The sequence below is a fragment of the Acipenser ruthenus genome, chromosome 4 (genome assembly GCF_902713425.1).
Source record: "Acipenser ruthenus chromosome 4, fAciRut3.2 maternal haplotype, whole genome shotgun sequence".
NCBI lineage: Eukaryota > Metazoa > Chordata > Actinopteri > Acipenseriformes > Acipenseridae > Acipenser > Acipenser ruthenus.
The window spans coordinates 81,778,472-81,795,601 of record NC_081192.1 but is presented as its reverse complement, the minus strand read 5'-3'; the positions used below and the strand labels follow the sequence as shown (position 1 = coordinate 81,795,601).

The 17,130-nt window shown below is 38.0% G+C and overlaps 1 protein-coding gene across 5 annotated transcripts in view; it reads right to left on the bottom strand.

Annotated features, from left to right (window-relative positions):
• The window catches only part of LOC117400425 (engulfment and cell motility protein 1-like), a 159,807-nt gene that overhangs the window by 124,064 nt on the left and 18,613 nt on the right, over positions 1-17,130 (bottom strand). For all 5 annotated transcript variants that reach the window (XM_059022937.1, XM_059022939.1, XM_034000371.3 and 2 more), the window contains exons 2-4: positions 7,977-8,137; positions 5,098-5,138; positions 992-1,064 (exon numbers count right to left, since the gene is read on the bottom strand). In XM_059022937.1, the coding sequence (XP_058878920.1) occupies positions 992-1,064; positions 5,098-5,138; positions 7,977-8,054 (192 nt within the window). In that variant the 5' untranslated portion in view covers positions 8,055-8,137. The remainder of the gene's footprint in view (positions 1-991; positions 1,065-5,097; positions 5,139-7,976; positions 8,138-17,130) is intronic.

The following is a 17,130-nucleotide window of genomic DNA, read 5'->3' as shown; positions in this document are numbered from 1 at the left end:
TCAAAATATCTTGTGCACAACAGAAGGGAGTCCAGTGATAATGTTCAAATGATAACAAGCTGTTACGTATCTCCCCCCCACTGCTATGACTAACTGCAAGGTATGTACATCCCTTATTATGGATACAGTCGGCGCTGATGGGATACAACTCTGGGAGACCGTTATTCCCTGTATTTTCAAATGATGAACAGAGATTGCTTTTCAGAGCATGACAGGTTCGTGTAGCACAGCGAGTATGTGATTACGCTCTGACTTGCATAAATCACGTTGAACTCTTGAAGGAGCCGAGTCTCCTGTGGTTTCTCAGGCTGCTGTGACAAAGAAAGTTGGCGTGTCAACATCGCAGGTGCCTCACCTTGTGATAAGATGTGATTTCATTCTTTTTTATTTCATGTAGAAATAAAAAAAACGATACATTTTATTTAGGAATAAAAAAAACATCGACTTGTATTAACATTTAATCATAATGTGATGTGATTTAATTCTTTCTTTTCATTAAGAATCAAAAAACTGTGACTAAGTTAGTCTCAACTGCCTCTCGTTTAATTGGGACAGCTGCTTATTCGGGATATTAAAAATTGTAAATTCAAATACACACACACACACATTTTATAATAGCATCTTTCTGCCCTGGCAGTGCCTTAAATGTTATATTATGAATATTATAGTTGATGTCTCTAGATACTGAATACATTTACTTCTTTAAAATACTAAACTAGAACAGTCAGAAACGGGTACTATGCAACTTAAAATAGCTGCCACAAAAAAAAAGGGTACTTTCATTATTATTCACTTAACCCTATGTTTACTGACATGACTTTTGAGTCCAGTTTACTGTATGTTAACCACTAGTTTTCTTACTGCTGACTTCACAGACCCTAATTACCACTCATCCTGGACTACCTAATGTTATCTAGGTAAGGTAGTCCAAGATTACTGCTAGTCATGAAACCAGTTTATGCTTTTTGGTATTATTGATATATAATTTTACCTTTTCTGTGATATAAAATTTTGTGACATCCGCATGTTGCAAAGCAAAGTTTTCATGATTGCCCAACGACCACCTGCAAGACAATGAAAAAAAATATTTAAACCCAGTATTTTTAAAAAAGGATTAAAAAAGGGAACCACTTCTAGATTTACCAGAAAGTCTCATCCTATAAATACAGTAATTTCCTCTATTTTTTTTTATCTTGGGGTCTCTGCTGGAATAGTTTCCTAAGGCAGTAATTCATGGTTTTACATTTTTTTTCCTCTCTTAATGGCTGTTATTTTGTATGTTGTCAAAACATCCAGGTCAATCAAGTGGATGCTGGATCTCCATTTAGTTAATTTGTGATATACTTATATATTATCTTTCTTTCTCTTAATTTGCCCAGTTCCCCTTCACATATTTTCAGACACCACGGCGCAAGATACAAAACTGTTGTGTGGTTAAACTGGGGCAAAATGGGTCCAAAAATAAACAAAAAGATTAATGCTGTCTCAACAGAAATGTCTGGCCAACTCCTACATTACATATTTGCTGTATATATAGATATGAGAGGGTCTACTGTATTGCCTAATCATAGGCGTAATGTACACAGTGGACATGTCCCTCTCACATTGCAGCAGTACAAAAAACATGTTTGTCAATACTGTATTCCTTCGAATTTAAGGACACACTTTTTAATCCATTTTTTTTCTTTTAAAAAATGGCCTGCGTCTTAAATTTGAGTATCGTGATGTGTGTATTAAAATCAACAAAAAGATATGAATACCAGAGTACACAAACAGCAACGTGACTGGCTGCCGAGAAAAGACGAACAAAGACGCCACTGCCCGATCTCAAATCACCCATGACATACAGGCAGCCAAATTTTAAAGAAGGGACATTAGTTTCCTGAGCAATTCGAAGAGAAGATTTTACAATTTCACTGTGTTTCATGATCAGGCTCCGTTCTAACAAACAGTACCAGCTTGGAAAGATTAGAAATGCTGGTCAGACCCCCATATTTTTCGACATGCCAAGCAATACCACAGTTCACAAAAAAGGGAGAAAAACAGGTGCGATTAATCACGACTGGAAATGAGAAGCAGCGCATAACTGTAATGCTCTGTGCGACAGCTGACAGCCGCAATCTGCCTCCACGCGTCATTTTCTTATATGCGTAATTGAGGATGTATCTTTGTAAATGCAGCTTTATTTTACATTTTATTTTTTCCTCAAATTGAGGATGGGAAATTTGGGCTGCGTCTTAAATTCGAGGGTGTCTTAAATTTGAAGGAATACAGTAATTTATTTGTATAACATTGGTATAGAGTCGCCACTAGGACCCAGTGGAAACACCAATCAACTGAGGCAGTGCTGGCACGCAGTGTATTTTGGGTGAACTCAAACAGAGAAGCAGAGCCCGGCAGTAAAGACCTGTTTCTACAGGTTTTTTTCATTGTGAAATTTCTCAATCATGATACCATTTCCGATATCTATGGTCTCAGTACTGTAAACGTATTTTCTGTTTTGAACATTGGGTCCTTATGATCGTAGAGTGGCTTTGAAATATCCCCTACTGTCCTCCGAATTTTACTACTACATGCCCCACCTACAGAAACTACCCCCGCCACTTTTGAAACCACAGTTACTCCACTGAGCCTAATTAAACCAATGAACAGTTGAGGGTGGCAAGGGAAACAGAATCTATGGCTTGAGCTGTATTTTTTTCACGTTTAATCACAGATTTCACGATTTCCGTGAAATGTAATATGTAGCTTCCTGGGAAAATTCTCATTTCTGAAAGAAAAGTGTAAATATACGCATTTTTTATCACTTAAATAATAATACAGCAAATGTTTGCCTTATTGACTGATCATCTCCTGTACGCTTAAAGTGTTTTGTGCAGTATTTATACTTGTAAGCACATTTTATACAGCCTGAAAAATCAATTGACGTCAGAGCATAACTCCAAGCCATGTGCAGTATAGCTGCATTTTTGGTATTCACAAGCTTCAGCGTGTGGCACCTGCTGGTGAAAGTGCATTTCAGTAGTAATCTGTGCAAACCAGTTTCTAGTCAGATAACAGCCTCTACCATGTAAAAGATGCAGGACATATTAACTATCTGCATATCACATTGACTTCCGTTTTATCGAGGCGGTACCGCACCATATTTATACATTTTTACAGCTCGTTTTGGCAACCAATGTACAACATTGCTGCAAATAATTTATGTTGAAAAAAATTATATGTTGAAATAGTGCCCAACACACCTTATTAATGCAAAACTGGTTTGAGATAATATGCAAATATCCAACAATCTACATGTATGCTGGGAAAGGAGGGTCCCAACTGTCTAACCTTCAAAACATTAACAGTCCTAGCATTTATTATGTATTATTATTATTATTTATTTCTTAGCAGACGCCCTTATCCAGGGCGACTTACAATTGTTACAAGCTATCACATTATTTTTACATACAATTACCCATTGATACAGTTGGGTTTTTACTGGAGCAATCTATGTAAAGTACCTTGCTCAAGGGTACAGCAGCAGTGTCCCCCACTGGGGATTGAACCCACGACCCTCCGATCAAGAGTCCAGAGCCCTAACCACTACTCCACACCGCTGCCCCGATACTGGAAATGAGTGCTTATATAGAACTGCTTAATATACACATCCTGAATGACCCTGGATTGTTTGAAGCCGAATACAAAACATAAGAATAAAAGATGGGCTGCTGAAAAATGGATTTCACCAGGTAGTTTTGCAACATCATAAACCTAGAGAAAAAACTGTAAATGAAATGTCACAATACCATCCTAACTTATTCACTATTTTATTTATACAATACAAGATTGATTTTACACAATATAAAAAGATAAATGCCAACTGTTGCATCTCAAAGTTAACAGTAAACAACTAAAATATGGGCATGAAACTGTGCTGACAGCAAAATGGACAATTCTCTGTTCATGAGGTCAGCACAGTGGGTTATTATTTTATGATTTCAGAACAGTTGGCAAGTGTGCAATTCTATATCTTTCAGTCACTGCAAATCAAAACTTTCAACACCAACATTAAAACAGAAAGTGATCTTTTTAGAGTGATCTGTGCAGCTATATTTTGACTTGAACCTATATTTTGTTTCAGGCCTCTTTAAAAACCATCTCTTTTCAGATCTCAAAATAAGTATTTGTTCATCTGTTACCTGTCAGTATATACCGGTTTGCCATTTCTGTCTCATAGTACTTTAGAAGTAGGAGAGTAAAACAGTGTGAGAAACACTGATAACTAAAGCAAGAGATTAACAAATACAGTCAATTCTATAACGACGGACTCAGATTAAACACATTTCCTGAGACTGCGAATGTTCTACATGGTCCCTGCCAAACTTAGAAGTCACTTATTGCAAATTACTTCTTGTAATACGAATTCACTTCACACAAATGTACTGTTTGTACTAATTTATTGGAGCCCCCGCGAAGAAAAATGTGAATATCGAAAGGATATTGGGAAATGTATTAACTTCTATCTAGATTATCTAGATTACTGCCTCTGTACTGTATTTTAGTGGGGTTTTTTTGGACTACTGATCCTATGATGCATTTCTAGTTTCTAGAAATGCATCATTTCTAGTTTCTATTTCTAGCAATAGTGGTCAAAAGCGTGGAAATAACAAGCGCAAACAATGTGCATTATACTTGAAAGCGGTGGATAATGCACCACTGAACAAGAACAAGAACAAGAAAGATGTGTCTGCAGATTTCAACATTTCCACGAATACTTTCTCAAGCACTAAAAACCGGGATACAATACAGCCCTATGAACAGCAAAACTGTGAATGTAGCTTTTCTGATTTCCTTAATACCCCGATGTTGAGGACGCTTTGCTTTTGTGGTTTATAAATGCCAGTGATCAGAATAGGAAAGCAGATTTCAAGTTGCAATGTATACTTTTTAAAATGCACAGTACTTTGTAATGTATAATACTTGTCATTGTACAGTAACTTCAATAAAAACTGTCAGTGTGCATTTGGCTTAGACTGAGGGTAAAAACTACTGATTGCCGGTCCCTTGAAATTCATATAAATGAGAGCTAATTATAAAAAGAAAATGACTTACCCTTCACACACTTCTTTTATAACAGATGACAGTGGCTTTTTCTGCAAAAAAAAAAACAAACCCACAAACATTAAAAAAAAAAAAAAAAAATTCTATGTATCACTCAGTCAGGATTCGGTTAATGACTGACAAAAAATAACCATTTTGCGATTTGAGCATTGACAAATTATCAAAAGAATGAAATGAAAGGTTATTTCAGTCTTTGAGCAAAGTATTTTGATCAAATTGCTAAATGGAAAATATCAAACAAGCAAAGAACAAAACACAAAAGAAAGATGCTCCAAACACTAAAATGGTGATTAAAACGTCACTGTTTTCTGACTTTCTGAAATTCAAACAAATTCAACTCGACGATGTAAACAAATGACGGCGGGAATCTAAACTGTGTTATGCAGCAGCCAGCAAGCCAGACGGAGAGCTGCACGCCCAAAAAGACTTTGATAACTATGCGGTATGAACTTCAAAAACATTTTCTGTTATTTATTTATTTATGTATGCTGTATCAGCTATATTTAAACAAAATATATAAAGTCCTATTTACTATTCAACCTTGCCTCACTTATTTTTTCTTGACTGATTCATATATTAAATACTATGTACTGCAGACTCAGCTCATAGTGGAAAATTAAATGCCCCTTGGGAAGACTATTGTTACCTCCAGGGTGCAACGCCCTAAGCTTCGGGCATTATAGCCCCCTGTCAGTAACAATAGTCTTCCCGAGGGGCAATAATATTATAGCAAACAGTTGCTAATATCCAAAATCCATCAACATTAAAAGTCTATGGGATGGGATTGGTTCCTGTGAAAATGTTATTAATAACTGAAAGTTGCCTTTATCAGGGTTGCTAATAACCGGCATCTACTGTAATTTATATATATATATATATATATATATATATATATATATATATATATATATATATATATATATATATATAAAATAGTCCATAATGTTGAAGTGGGGGAAAAAAATCTACATATTTTTCAAAATTATTTACAAATAAAAAACTGAAAAGTCTTGATTGCATAAGTATTCACCCCCTTTGCTGTGACACCCCTAAATAAGCTCTGGTGCAACCAATTGCCTTCAGAAGTCACATAATTAGTTGAATGGAGTCCACCTGTGTGCAATTAAAGTTTCACATGATCTCAGATTAAATACACCTGTTTCTGGAAGAGCATATCTAAACAAACAGCATCATGAAGACCAAGGAGCTATCAAAACAGGTCCGGGATAAAGTTCTGGAGAAGCACCAAATCAGGGTTGGGTTATAAAAAAATATCCCAAACTTTGAACATCCCCCAGAGCACCATTAAATCCATTATTAAAAAATGGAAAGAATATGGCACAACCGCGACTCTGCCTAAAGAAGGCCTTCCACCAAAACTCAGTGACCAGGTAAGGAGGGCATTAGTCAGAGAAGCAACCAAGAGGCCAATGGTAACTCTGAAGGAGCTGGAGAGATCCACAGCTGAGATGGGAGAAACTGTCCATGGGACAACTATAACCCAGACATTCCACAAAGCTGGCTTTATGGAAGAGTGGCGAGAAGAAAGCCATTGCTGAAAAAAACCCATATCAAATCCTGTTTGGATTTTGCCAAAAGGCATGTGGTAGACACAGCAAACATGTGGGAAAAGGTTCTCTGGTCTGATGAGACCAAAATTGAACTTTTTGGCCTTAGCGCAAAACGCTATGTGTGGCGCAAAGCCAATACTGCTCATCACCCTGAGAACACCTTCCCCACAGTGACGCATGGTGGTGGCAGCATCGGCAGGGACTGGGAAACTGGTCAGGATTGAGGGCAAGATGGATGGAGCCAAATACAGGGAAATTCTAGAGGAAAACTTGTTTCAGTCTGCAAGAGACCTGGGACTGGAGCAGAGGTTCACCTTCCAGCAGGACAATGACCCTAAACACACAGCCAAAGCTACACTGGAGTGGTTTAAAAACAAGAACCTGAATGTCTTAGAATGGCCCAGTCAAGAGAATCTGTGGCAAGACTTGAAAATTGCTGTTCACCAACGGTCCCCATCCAACTTGACAGAGGTTGAGCAATTTTGCCAAGAAGAATGGGCAAAAATTGCGGGATCCAGATGTGCAAAGCTGGTAGAGATTTACCCAAAAAGACTCACAGCTGTAGTTGCTGCCAAAGGTGCTTCTACCAAGTATTTACTCAGGGGGGTGAATATTTTGCACCTTCAAAGTGTTAAGTATGCTGTGTAAATCAAATGGTAAAAATCCCAATTAAATCCATTTTAATTCCAGGTTGTAACACTACAAAATGTGGAAAAGTCCAAGAGGGGTGAATACTTATGCAAGGCACTGTATATATCACCATTATGTATGATTTCCCAGAGTTTAGACATTTTAATAACTGAGTGGTTTAATCATGTGCTAAGGAATGTCCATATCTAGAAGTTTTCAAGATCTAGGTAGAAAACAATAAATAGACTTTATGTGTGACGTGCAGTGTGCACCTCCACTATGTTCCCCCACATACAAACCACATTTAAAATAACTACTGCATGATTGGTATTTCACCTACAGCAGAGACCAAGAAACAGAGCCATATTTTCAGTAACAGTCTTTAACTCCTTTTTTCACAATATTAATCAAAATTACTTTGAGCAAAAATAACCTGATACTACTACAACTAAATCACTAAACATTGTCACCAATATGTCTTCTCTGATAGGATTTCATTTTTAGGTTAAATAAAGTAGCTTCTGAATAGACATTATTTTAACTTATACTGTATTTGATGGGGTTCTGTGTAGTCTCTAATACTGAGATAATGGTTTACTTAGAGATAACTATTCCACTGAAGACTGATATCATTTGCTGTTAACAAAAAATGAGATAACACTCACTCACCTGGTCAATTTCCATTAGCTTGGGGAAGGCCCCAGGCCACTCAATGGCCACCTTGACTATGTCAGCCGGGGGTGGCATCGCAGCGCTGTGTGGGGAGGGGGGAGCTTGCCAAAGGCAGAAAAGTAGTCTTCAAACCGACAGGTGGCCCCAATTTCATTCGTCTACAGGGAAACACAGAAATAACTTAATTACAATAACATTCAGTGGAAAGACTAAGTGAGTAATGCTGTGTGGCATATTCCACCAGGAGCACAAATTGTTGTTGTTGTTGTTATTGTTGTTGTTGCTGCCCCCCCCCCCCCACCCTGACTGAAAGCAGATATGTATAACATATTTTTCAGAGTATAATGCATTTACATATTATTGTGGATGAGGAAGAGGGGTGTGTGGGGTGCATCGAAGTGTCTGATCTATGATTTGTTTTTTAAAAAAATTGGCAAGTTGCCCGTAAACAAGAAACAAACACAGGAGCTATACAGTGTTAAGTTAGCTGCATACACAATGCATAATGTAACAAAACAATGTAAGACTTGTATATTACACATTATAGAAATATACCTGCATTGCAATGGTCAATAAGTATTTAGCAGCGAATCATACAGGCAATTTTTAACTCTGTTCAGTGCAAAAAGAAAAAACAAACAAACAAACAAAAAACACATAGGACTCAATTTCCTATGTGAGAAGTCAAAGAAAAACAATCTGATTTGTACCATACAAGACGACTAATGGTGGTTCTTTATTTTTGCGGTGTGTTTAATTACAAACTTAATAGAACTTTCTCCAAAAGTAAATCTGGATGAACACTGAAGTTGTCTCCAGCCTTTCGTATTGTTACACTGATTCTATACTGTAGTGTAGTCTAGAATTATGACGACAAGGGAATTATGATTTCCGTTTTTATTCCAGTAAAAATTAAAGAGACACTGTTACAAATTTTAGAAGCTACATAGTGAGAGTTATTCATAATAATTGCTGCAACACGTTTTAACATAATACATTATCTACATTTCCCATTGTAAAAGTTTATTTAAGATGCAGCTGTGTAGACGTGACTGATTGTTGTCGAGTGAGCAATTATTTTTTTATTTAAAATTTTCCTCCAATTTGGAATGTCCAATTATGTTTCTTCTCCTCACCATAGCGAGTCCTCACACAGAAACAACGTTCTGAGGGCGTGTGAGCATCCTCCGATCTCACATACCTAAAGCCAGAATCACTCGGAGAACAGAGAGCAGTCCTGTATTTTGTGTCTGGCCAGTAGGATTCACTGTTGAGCGATGGAGAAGCAATCCCTGCCGGTTTCCCATACCCCACCCCGGGAGCGTCAGAGCCAATGTGACGCCTCCTTCGCAGTCCCCAGCATAGGTCGGCCTCTTTGCACAGCCCGACACAAACTGGTGCCGTCCAAGCTGTGGGACTCATCCTGCACTCCCAGCGGCAGCACTTTAACTGGATAAGCCACTCTGGGACCTTCATTCCTAAAGAATATTGATTGCTTTTCAACCTGTACCCAGCTCTGGTCCAAACAAGCTCATACTTCTCACACCTAGTGTCAACGTCGTCAACTAGTCATCTTCAGGCACTCGTCTGGCCCTCAGAGTACGAGACAACCATTCTAACCAGAGTGGCGGGGCACCCATTCTTATTAATATACTCTTCAAGTGAAGTGACACAGTCCTGTGTACAGGGTCATTACAGTGTCAGGGGGATCAAAAGATATGAGCACTGCTATCTACATCAGAACTGCCAGTGTACATAATGCTAATTAACAGATTTGAAGAAAGGGCTGTATATTTTTAAAGCAACTTAACAATTAAAAAAACAGGCTATTTATTATGTTGGAGTACTTCCATATTCTTATTTCTGGAAGGACTACTGTGTCTGGAGATTAACAAGTGCAATTTCAAATGATCCAAAGAGACAAACTTTTCTGCTAGTGACCTATTCAGTGTATCTTAAAGGCGGCAATAGCTAAAACTGTGTATTGTCTATTTGACTTGGTTTCTATAGTTTTACCTTAGAAATCAAATATTCATATTCCGAGTGTGTGAAAACAAATCAGCAGTCATAAAACCTCTATAAAAAACAAAAAGTATACCAGTCATCAATATACAATAATGAAAACTTATATTAAACATGGGTGAAAAACAGAAATACTCTGGGGCAGCATATAGGGCCTACTAAAACACCTACGCATGGGTGAAAGTGGCCAATTATCATTTTGACTGAAACTCCTGGGGCAAAACCTATCCCTTATTAACTCAATCAGATATTGTAAATACATGGGTCATATATTTACAATATCTGCATTAACAGTTTATTTAACTGCATAATAACACAAATCTAAATTATAATCACTTTCACAGATAAGCTTAAATGAACAGTGCAGAATGTACAAACGATAGCAGTGAAGGGAAAGGCCAAACTGGCTGGAGATTTATCAATGGCTGGAGTTTAATAACGGTGAAATGAGCTGTTCAGTCTGCAGTCTACATTATAGAGACATTCTAGCGGCAGTACACACAACACAGCTTTAAAAAAAAGAAACTTCAGGTCAGGCAATGGAGAGTGCTGTCTCACAGTGATGAACAGCTGTTAGGTCTCCTGAAAGCAGCTTATTTTAAAGCAACACCAGTGTGAATGATGATGCAGTAAAATGTGTGTGTGTGTGTGTGTGTGTGTGTGTGTGTGTGTGTGTGTGTGTGTGTGTGTATGTCGTTTTTTATATGCAAAAGTGCCTTTTTTGCCATTCCCCCCCTAAAATTTTGGAATTCCCCCCATTGGCTGCAGCATAGAGGGGAAATCCCCCCGGCACACAAAAATTAAATTCAAGCCCTGCAGTATATACTTACTGCGCACGCATGAAATGCGAATATACATGTAAGTCCCTGCACAGTGCTACACCTAGAATTCCCATATGTAGTTTATTAAAAGGAAAATTTTAAAGAGAAGCAAGTACTGTTCTTTAGAAAGTAATTATTCCCCAAGTAAGGCAGTTCAAAATACTTGCCATGTCAAAAGCATTGTTTTACTATATAAAAAAAGACTTCATTCTGAAGCAAATGCAAAGACTTTTTTTTCCTGAATAAAACCATTTCAACAGTATAAGCTTAGTTGCAGGAAGGACCAGTCAAGAGTTTTCTTGTTTTATGCCATTAAAATGGTCTTATTGCTCTAGAAATTGTGTCTTTGCCTTTATGCTTGCTTCTAAATATGGTCCATTGAGTTAGAGGGCAAAACAATAATGTAAAACAATAACACTATGTAACACAATTTTGGCATCAGCACCTTCCGGGGGTCCACCAGTGGCTCCCACTTGACGTTGATCCTCCCCACAGAGAACTCGGTCCGCTGTGGCCAGTCCCGCCTGTGGTAGTGCGCCTTGGTGTCCCTGTTGTCCCAAAGGCAAAGATAGCAGGGAAACTTGGTAAAACCGCCTTGGAGACCCATCAGGAATGCCACCATTTTGAAGTCTCCTATGACCTTGATGCCATCTCAGAAAAATGCAGATATGTATTCACTTAGGCAGCTGGAACTAAACTGAACTGGTGGGCTTAAGGCCCCTGTATTTATACTACTATTTATATTACTGGAAAGTTCTAGAAAGTTCTAGAAGTTACTCCAAGTTTACTCAGCACTGAATCTATCTGGAATGTTCTGGAAAAATAGGTAAATTTCAAAATATCACTGTCCTGGTCACAAAAGCAAAGTTTGTGGGGAATAATAGCCATTTTCTATACTTTTGAGGCATAAGCAATTAGGAAATAACACTTACTACCCAGGAACCAAAAAAAAAAAAAAAAATTGTTAAAAAAGTCATTTCTTGCTAGTTTTAAAATATTTACATTTTTTACTTTAATATTCAGGCAAGTTTTACACTTGCTTCGCATTGGATACATTTATCTTTAACCAGGGCTGACAGTGCGCAGAACGACGGCGAGAGTACAAGCAAACAGTTTAATTACCTTACGATTCAGGTGCAAGCCTTTAAAGTAAGATTAAAACTATTGTAATTATTTATACACAAACAAGCTTACTTGACTTGAAAAACACCTAAGGCAAATTCCTCCTTGGTTTTGTTTAATGAGTAGTACACAACAAGCTTCAATATGAAAGCTGAAAATTAATTTTAATAAAGAACGACAAGTTTTTAATGAAAAAAATATATATATATTTCTAAAGTAAAAATGGGATTCTGTTATTCTGAAATACCACAGCTTCAGATTATTACCAGTGCTTAATAGCAGTAACATTTTATTTAGAGTTGTTATTGAACTTAAACCGTTCATGGCCCCGCAGCAACACAAACCTACTAACGTCCTTGTTTAAAAAAAATACATAAATAACTTAATTAATAGAGAATAAAACTAACAATTACCAGGCCTATATTTAATTAATAATTTTTTGTAGTATCCAAGCTGCCCAGCATATTCTGTTGCAGTCACACAGTGCTAACTGTAAATAGTGCAGACTGAATCAGGAATGGACCTGGGAGAGGCCATTTTGACGGAATTCCGTCTACCGACGGCGCACTTTCACCCATGCCTACATCACAATACTTTATGTCTCCTCAACGGAGAGACTTGGCGAGTACAGATTTTCCATCCATGGCCTGGCCAGTCCTTTCTGTAACTTGTAAGCAGGGGTTGCACACACTGTTCATAAAGGTTATACAGTACAGGATTCAGTATTTCCTTTATTGTAATTGTACATTTTTTGTCTCAAGGGACTCGAGATTTCTATAGATATTCCCAATTGAATAAATGCAGCTGATGAAAAATGCAGATGTAGTGCAAGGTCATGTGTACTGAAGGACAAGCACCACCAACATAAAACAGCCTGCAGCTACAGCTCGATAACTCTAATGCCACTTTTTGTGGTCACATGGTGTTTTTAAGAGATACGCAAGTAAGCCTTTTGTCATTTCTCACATGGGTGGGAAAATATCATTTATAAACTAAAGTACAGTATACTGCTGTGTATTACAGCCTAAATTACATACCAATGGTTCCTGTGGTAAGGACAGCATCACTGCCCAGGCTGGTGGAGACCCAGAGATAGATGTGGCAAGCTTAAAGTGCTTTTGCGCATGTTTAATTACAAATAATAAACTAAACAAACAAACAAAACAAACAAACATGCACAAGGGCCAAAACAAACAGTTATACAAAACAATACCAAACACTTTTAAATATCGTGAATTTAGACCGAGCCGTCGCTTCCAATAAAACACGGCTTCACAACTCCTCTAGCAGCACAACACACACCTTCACCTTAACCTTCACCAACATTAACTCTAAAAATTAACACCCGTGATCACCCTTTTTATACACTCGTGGCCTAATTAATCATGTATTCAATTTACGGCTCCAGCCACATTCCCACGTGTTTTGACAGGGAGGAATTTAACCCCCTCCCTGCCAACCCAATATTCCCCACACACGTGCCCCAGCAGGGCTTTCACCCTGCCACAGTCCAAAAAAAGAGCAATGTTTGAGTGATACATTAAGGGTTATAATACTGCAAGTTTGAGGCACTGTGGTTCGAAAGGTTGACAGCGTGTTCTCTTATAGTTTGTAGTGCAAACTATGTAGTAGAAGTGTGAAATGTGTGGTTGTGTGCATCAAGTTAGGTCTAGGACTTAACTCAGATAAACCAGAGTTTAGAAAACAGAAAGAAAGAAAGAAAGAAAGAAAGAAAGAAAGAAAGAAAGAAAGAAAGAAGTTATCTTGTTAAATATGAGTTTGAGCCAAGCGGCCACAATCAGGATCTCGTTTTAGGATATATGATCAACACCTAATGTAAAAAAACAAAACACACACACACACACACACACACAGAGCAAACATATAGACACATGCAAACATGATTCTATTTACTTTAAACAAGAAATGCATTGTTATTTCTTAGTGTATCTTTCCAGTGAAATGTACTGGTATAAAAACAGGTTTCTGCACTTTTGCGTCTGACTATTCACTATCCTTCATCAATGGCATGTTTCAGTGGCTTAAACTAAACAGATTGTCCACATTAATGGATAACTGCACAGAGAAAGCTATTTATTGACGTCGATGAATCCAGTACCCAGCTTCATGGATCAAGTGTACTTCTTACATTAGTAGAATACTCAGTGTTCTGACATGGCCCTAGCCTAGTGACAATTTGGCATCAATACAGAAAAGAAAACAAATTTGCCAATGGCACAATTAGAATGTTGTGCCATGCCAATGTGGTTTTGCACCTAAAGTAAAATCAATGCCAGACACAAGATTAAATGGTTGTTCATAACAGACTATTTTGTAGACAAACCATAAATGAGATGGTGGAGGGAGGCATGTATTCATAACCGACTATAATAGCACAATCAATATTATTTGGTAGTGTATTACAAATATGTAATTTTGTTCATGTATGATGAGATACAACCTTACAATTCATCAACACAGCTTCACTTAAACCAGGACACAGTTGGAACAAAAATCAGGATTGGACACCCCTGACTTAAACTGATCATGGCAGCTTTTTATACTGTACTATATTCAGCTACCCCTCTAACATGGAAATACTGATCAGGATTAATATAGCTCCGATTGTGTAATACCATCTGTGTTACGACATCCATGACAGCACAAGAAACACCTTTTGCTAATTGTATGTTGGCACTGTATTTACCAGCACATTCCATAAAACAGCTATTCAAAACACTCCATACTGCGTGCCCCTGCTATTTACAAGGCTTATGCATCATTTGTGAACAGCTGCAAGCACATAATTATCAGTCTGGATACACAGCAATACATTACAGCATATAAAATCAGGGTAGTATCATATGCTTTTTAAAGAGCTTGATGCTGCCAGTGACAACATGATTTAAAGAGAAATGGGACAGATATTCAAAAGAGGAGACGAGTTCCGCAAAGGGCAGTTGCAGGGATTGTTTTTGAGAAAAAGTTGTGCCTGCAAGTGTAATTTAAAACGTGAGCTACGGGGAGAAAAAAAACTTCCTAGCTCATTTTGTAATGAATAATTATGCAAATCCATCTACAAGTGCAAAATTCAAAACAATAGGTTTTCCGCAAATCACAATGTTGTGGACAAATTTGTTGCATGTGTTGGGCTTCACTTAACCAATTTGCAAACAAATGGAGAGCTTAGAGTTTACTAAGCTTTGTTTAAATTAACTTTAGTTCCAGTTGTTCAGAGCGGTGAGAGAACTGACAAAACCCACAAATAGATAATGTTGCTAAAATGTACAATAAAAAATATATACATATCTATCTATCTATCTATCTATATATATATATATATATATATATATATATATACATATACATATTTAGTAATATAGAAAATATAAACACCTGTGTCTTGACACATTACTTCAAAAGATATCTGCAGCTCCAACAGAGTATTACTGATGTTCCAAGTAACCTCCCAGGAGCGGCTGCTTCTTCACTTTTATATATGTGGCCATCTCCCAATTGGTACTTGATTCAATTTAGTAGATGGCCAGGTTTTAGCTGGATGTAGCTGGATATACACAGAGCGGGGTGTATCCTGCCACAGGGCTACACCCCACTTTGTGTGGCCGTGCATAAAATACATTTGAATCCTTTTCCGTGTCAGATAAGTGGACTTGTGTGAACAGCAGGCATTTAAACATGTGCTGTATGTATTTTACCCTCAAAGGAGAAGAAGAAAGTGAAATTGATATATTTCACAATTTGGGGAGGCTTCAGTCCTCCCTTGCCGCCACCCCTGGCGCAAGGTCCTCCACCAGTGGATTTGGTAGATTTTCAAATCAAATCAAAGTTTTTCTTTAACTCAAATTTCAAATCACAACATCTCTTTTAATATCATCTATATACCATGGAACAGTTAAAACAGCATTATAACTGCCCGGGCGGGGCAGTAATAAGTGTGCAACGTCTTGCAAACTATACCACACGATTACTCAGCCTCTATTATGTTAAAAAAGCACGCTACACCGCTGCTCCACACTCTGCACTGGCTCCCTATCGCTGTTCGCATACAATTCAAAAGTCTTATACTCGCCTATCGCTGTCTTGACCTTTCTGCTCCCTTTTATCTCCAGACTATCATTTCTCCCTAGACCCCCTCTCACCCCCTGCTCCTCCACCTCCAGCAAACTAGCTGTATCCTCTCCCCCGCCTCCAGAGCCCACTCCTTCTCCACCCTTGCCCCTCGGTGGCGGAATGACCTACCCATGGATATCAGGATTGCTCAGTCCCGGACCACCTACCGGCACCTCCTCAAGACATACCTGTTCAGACAGCATCTGTAAACATCACAACTCTCAACCATGCTGGACTATATGGCACCCAATTGTATTTGCACTAAACTGCTCCATACCTTACCACATTCAACTGCTGCTCCCAACTATAACTACTTAATGTATCTTGTATTTGACTTTATTCTTATAGGTAACTGTACTCACGGTTTTGTAATTGCTCTTATCTGAAATCATTCTCATACATTTATCATAATTACTACATGTTCTTACTGGACTTTACTCATATAAGCCAATACACTCGACCAGAGAAAATCTTAATAGGCATTACAATATTATATTGCCTGACTTATGGATGTGATTAAACTCTACATGGACATCTGAATAAATCCCACATACTGCCACCGCGGGTCACAGTGACCTACTTTTTCATGGTACAGACGCCTGTAATGTATTATTCAGAGCCTTGGTGAGGGATATGGCATGTTGCCCTTGTGCAGATACTATATATACACACAACAGCATCTCACCAGGTGCAGCCCAGCCTATCAGGTTCCCAACATAACTCAAGAACAAAACCCATGGGACCCAGTACACATTTATCAACCCAAAGAGGGCCTGTGAGCAAAATAATGATGTTGTCACCTAAATCTCCAGGGGCATAATATGAAGGAATGGCATCACCGATCAAATGGTTTGTAAACAAGGATATGTGAAAAGGATCTGCATACCCACCGAAGTGTCGCCTGCTTCAATCTGAGCAAACTACTGTACCTGTTCTAGACCATCTGCGCTGAGCTCACAACATCTGTCCTTTCTTAAAATGCACAGGTACTGTAGCAGCAACTATAAACTAAATATCCAAATAAGTGAGCAGCTTCACCTAGTAAACTTGGGAAG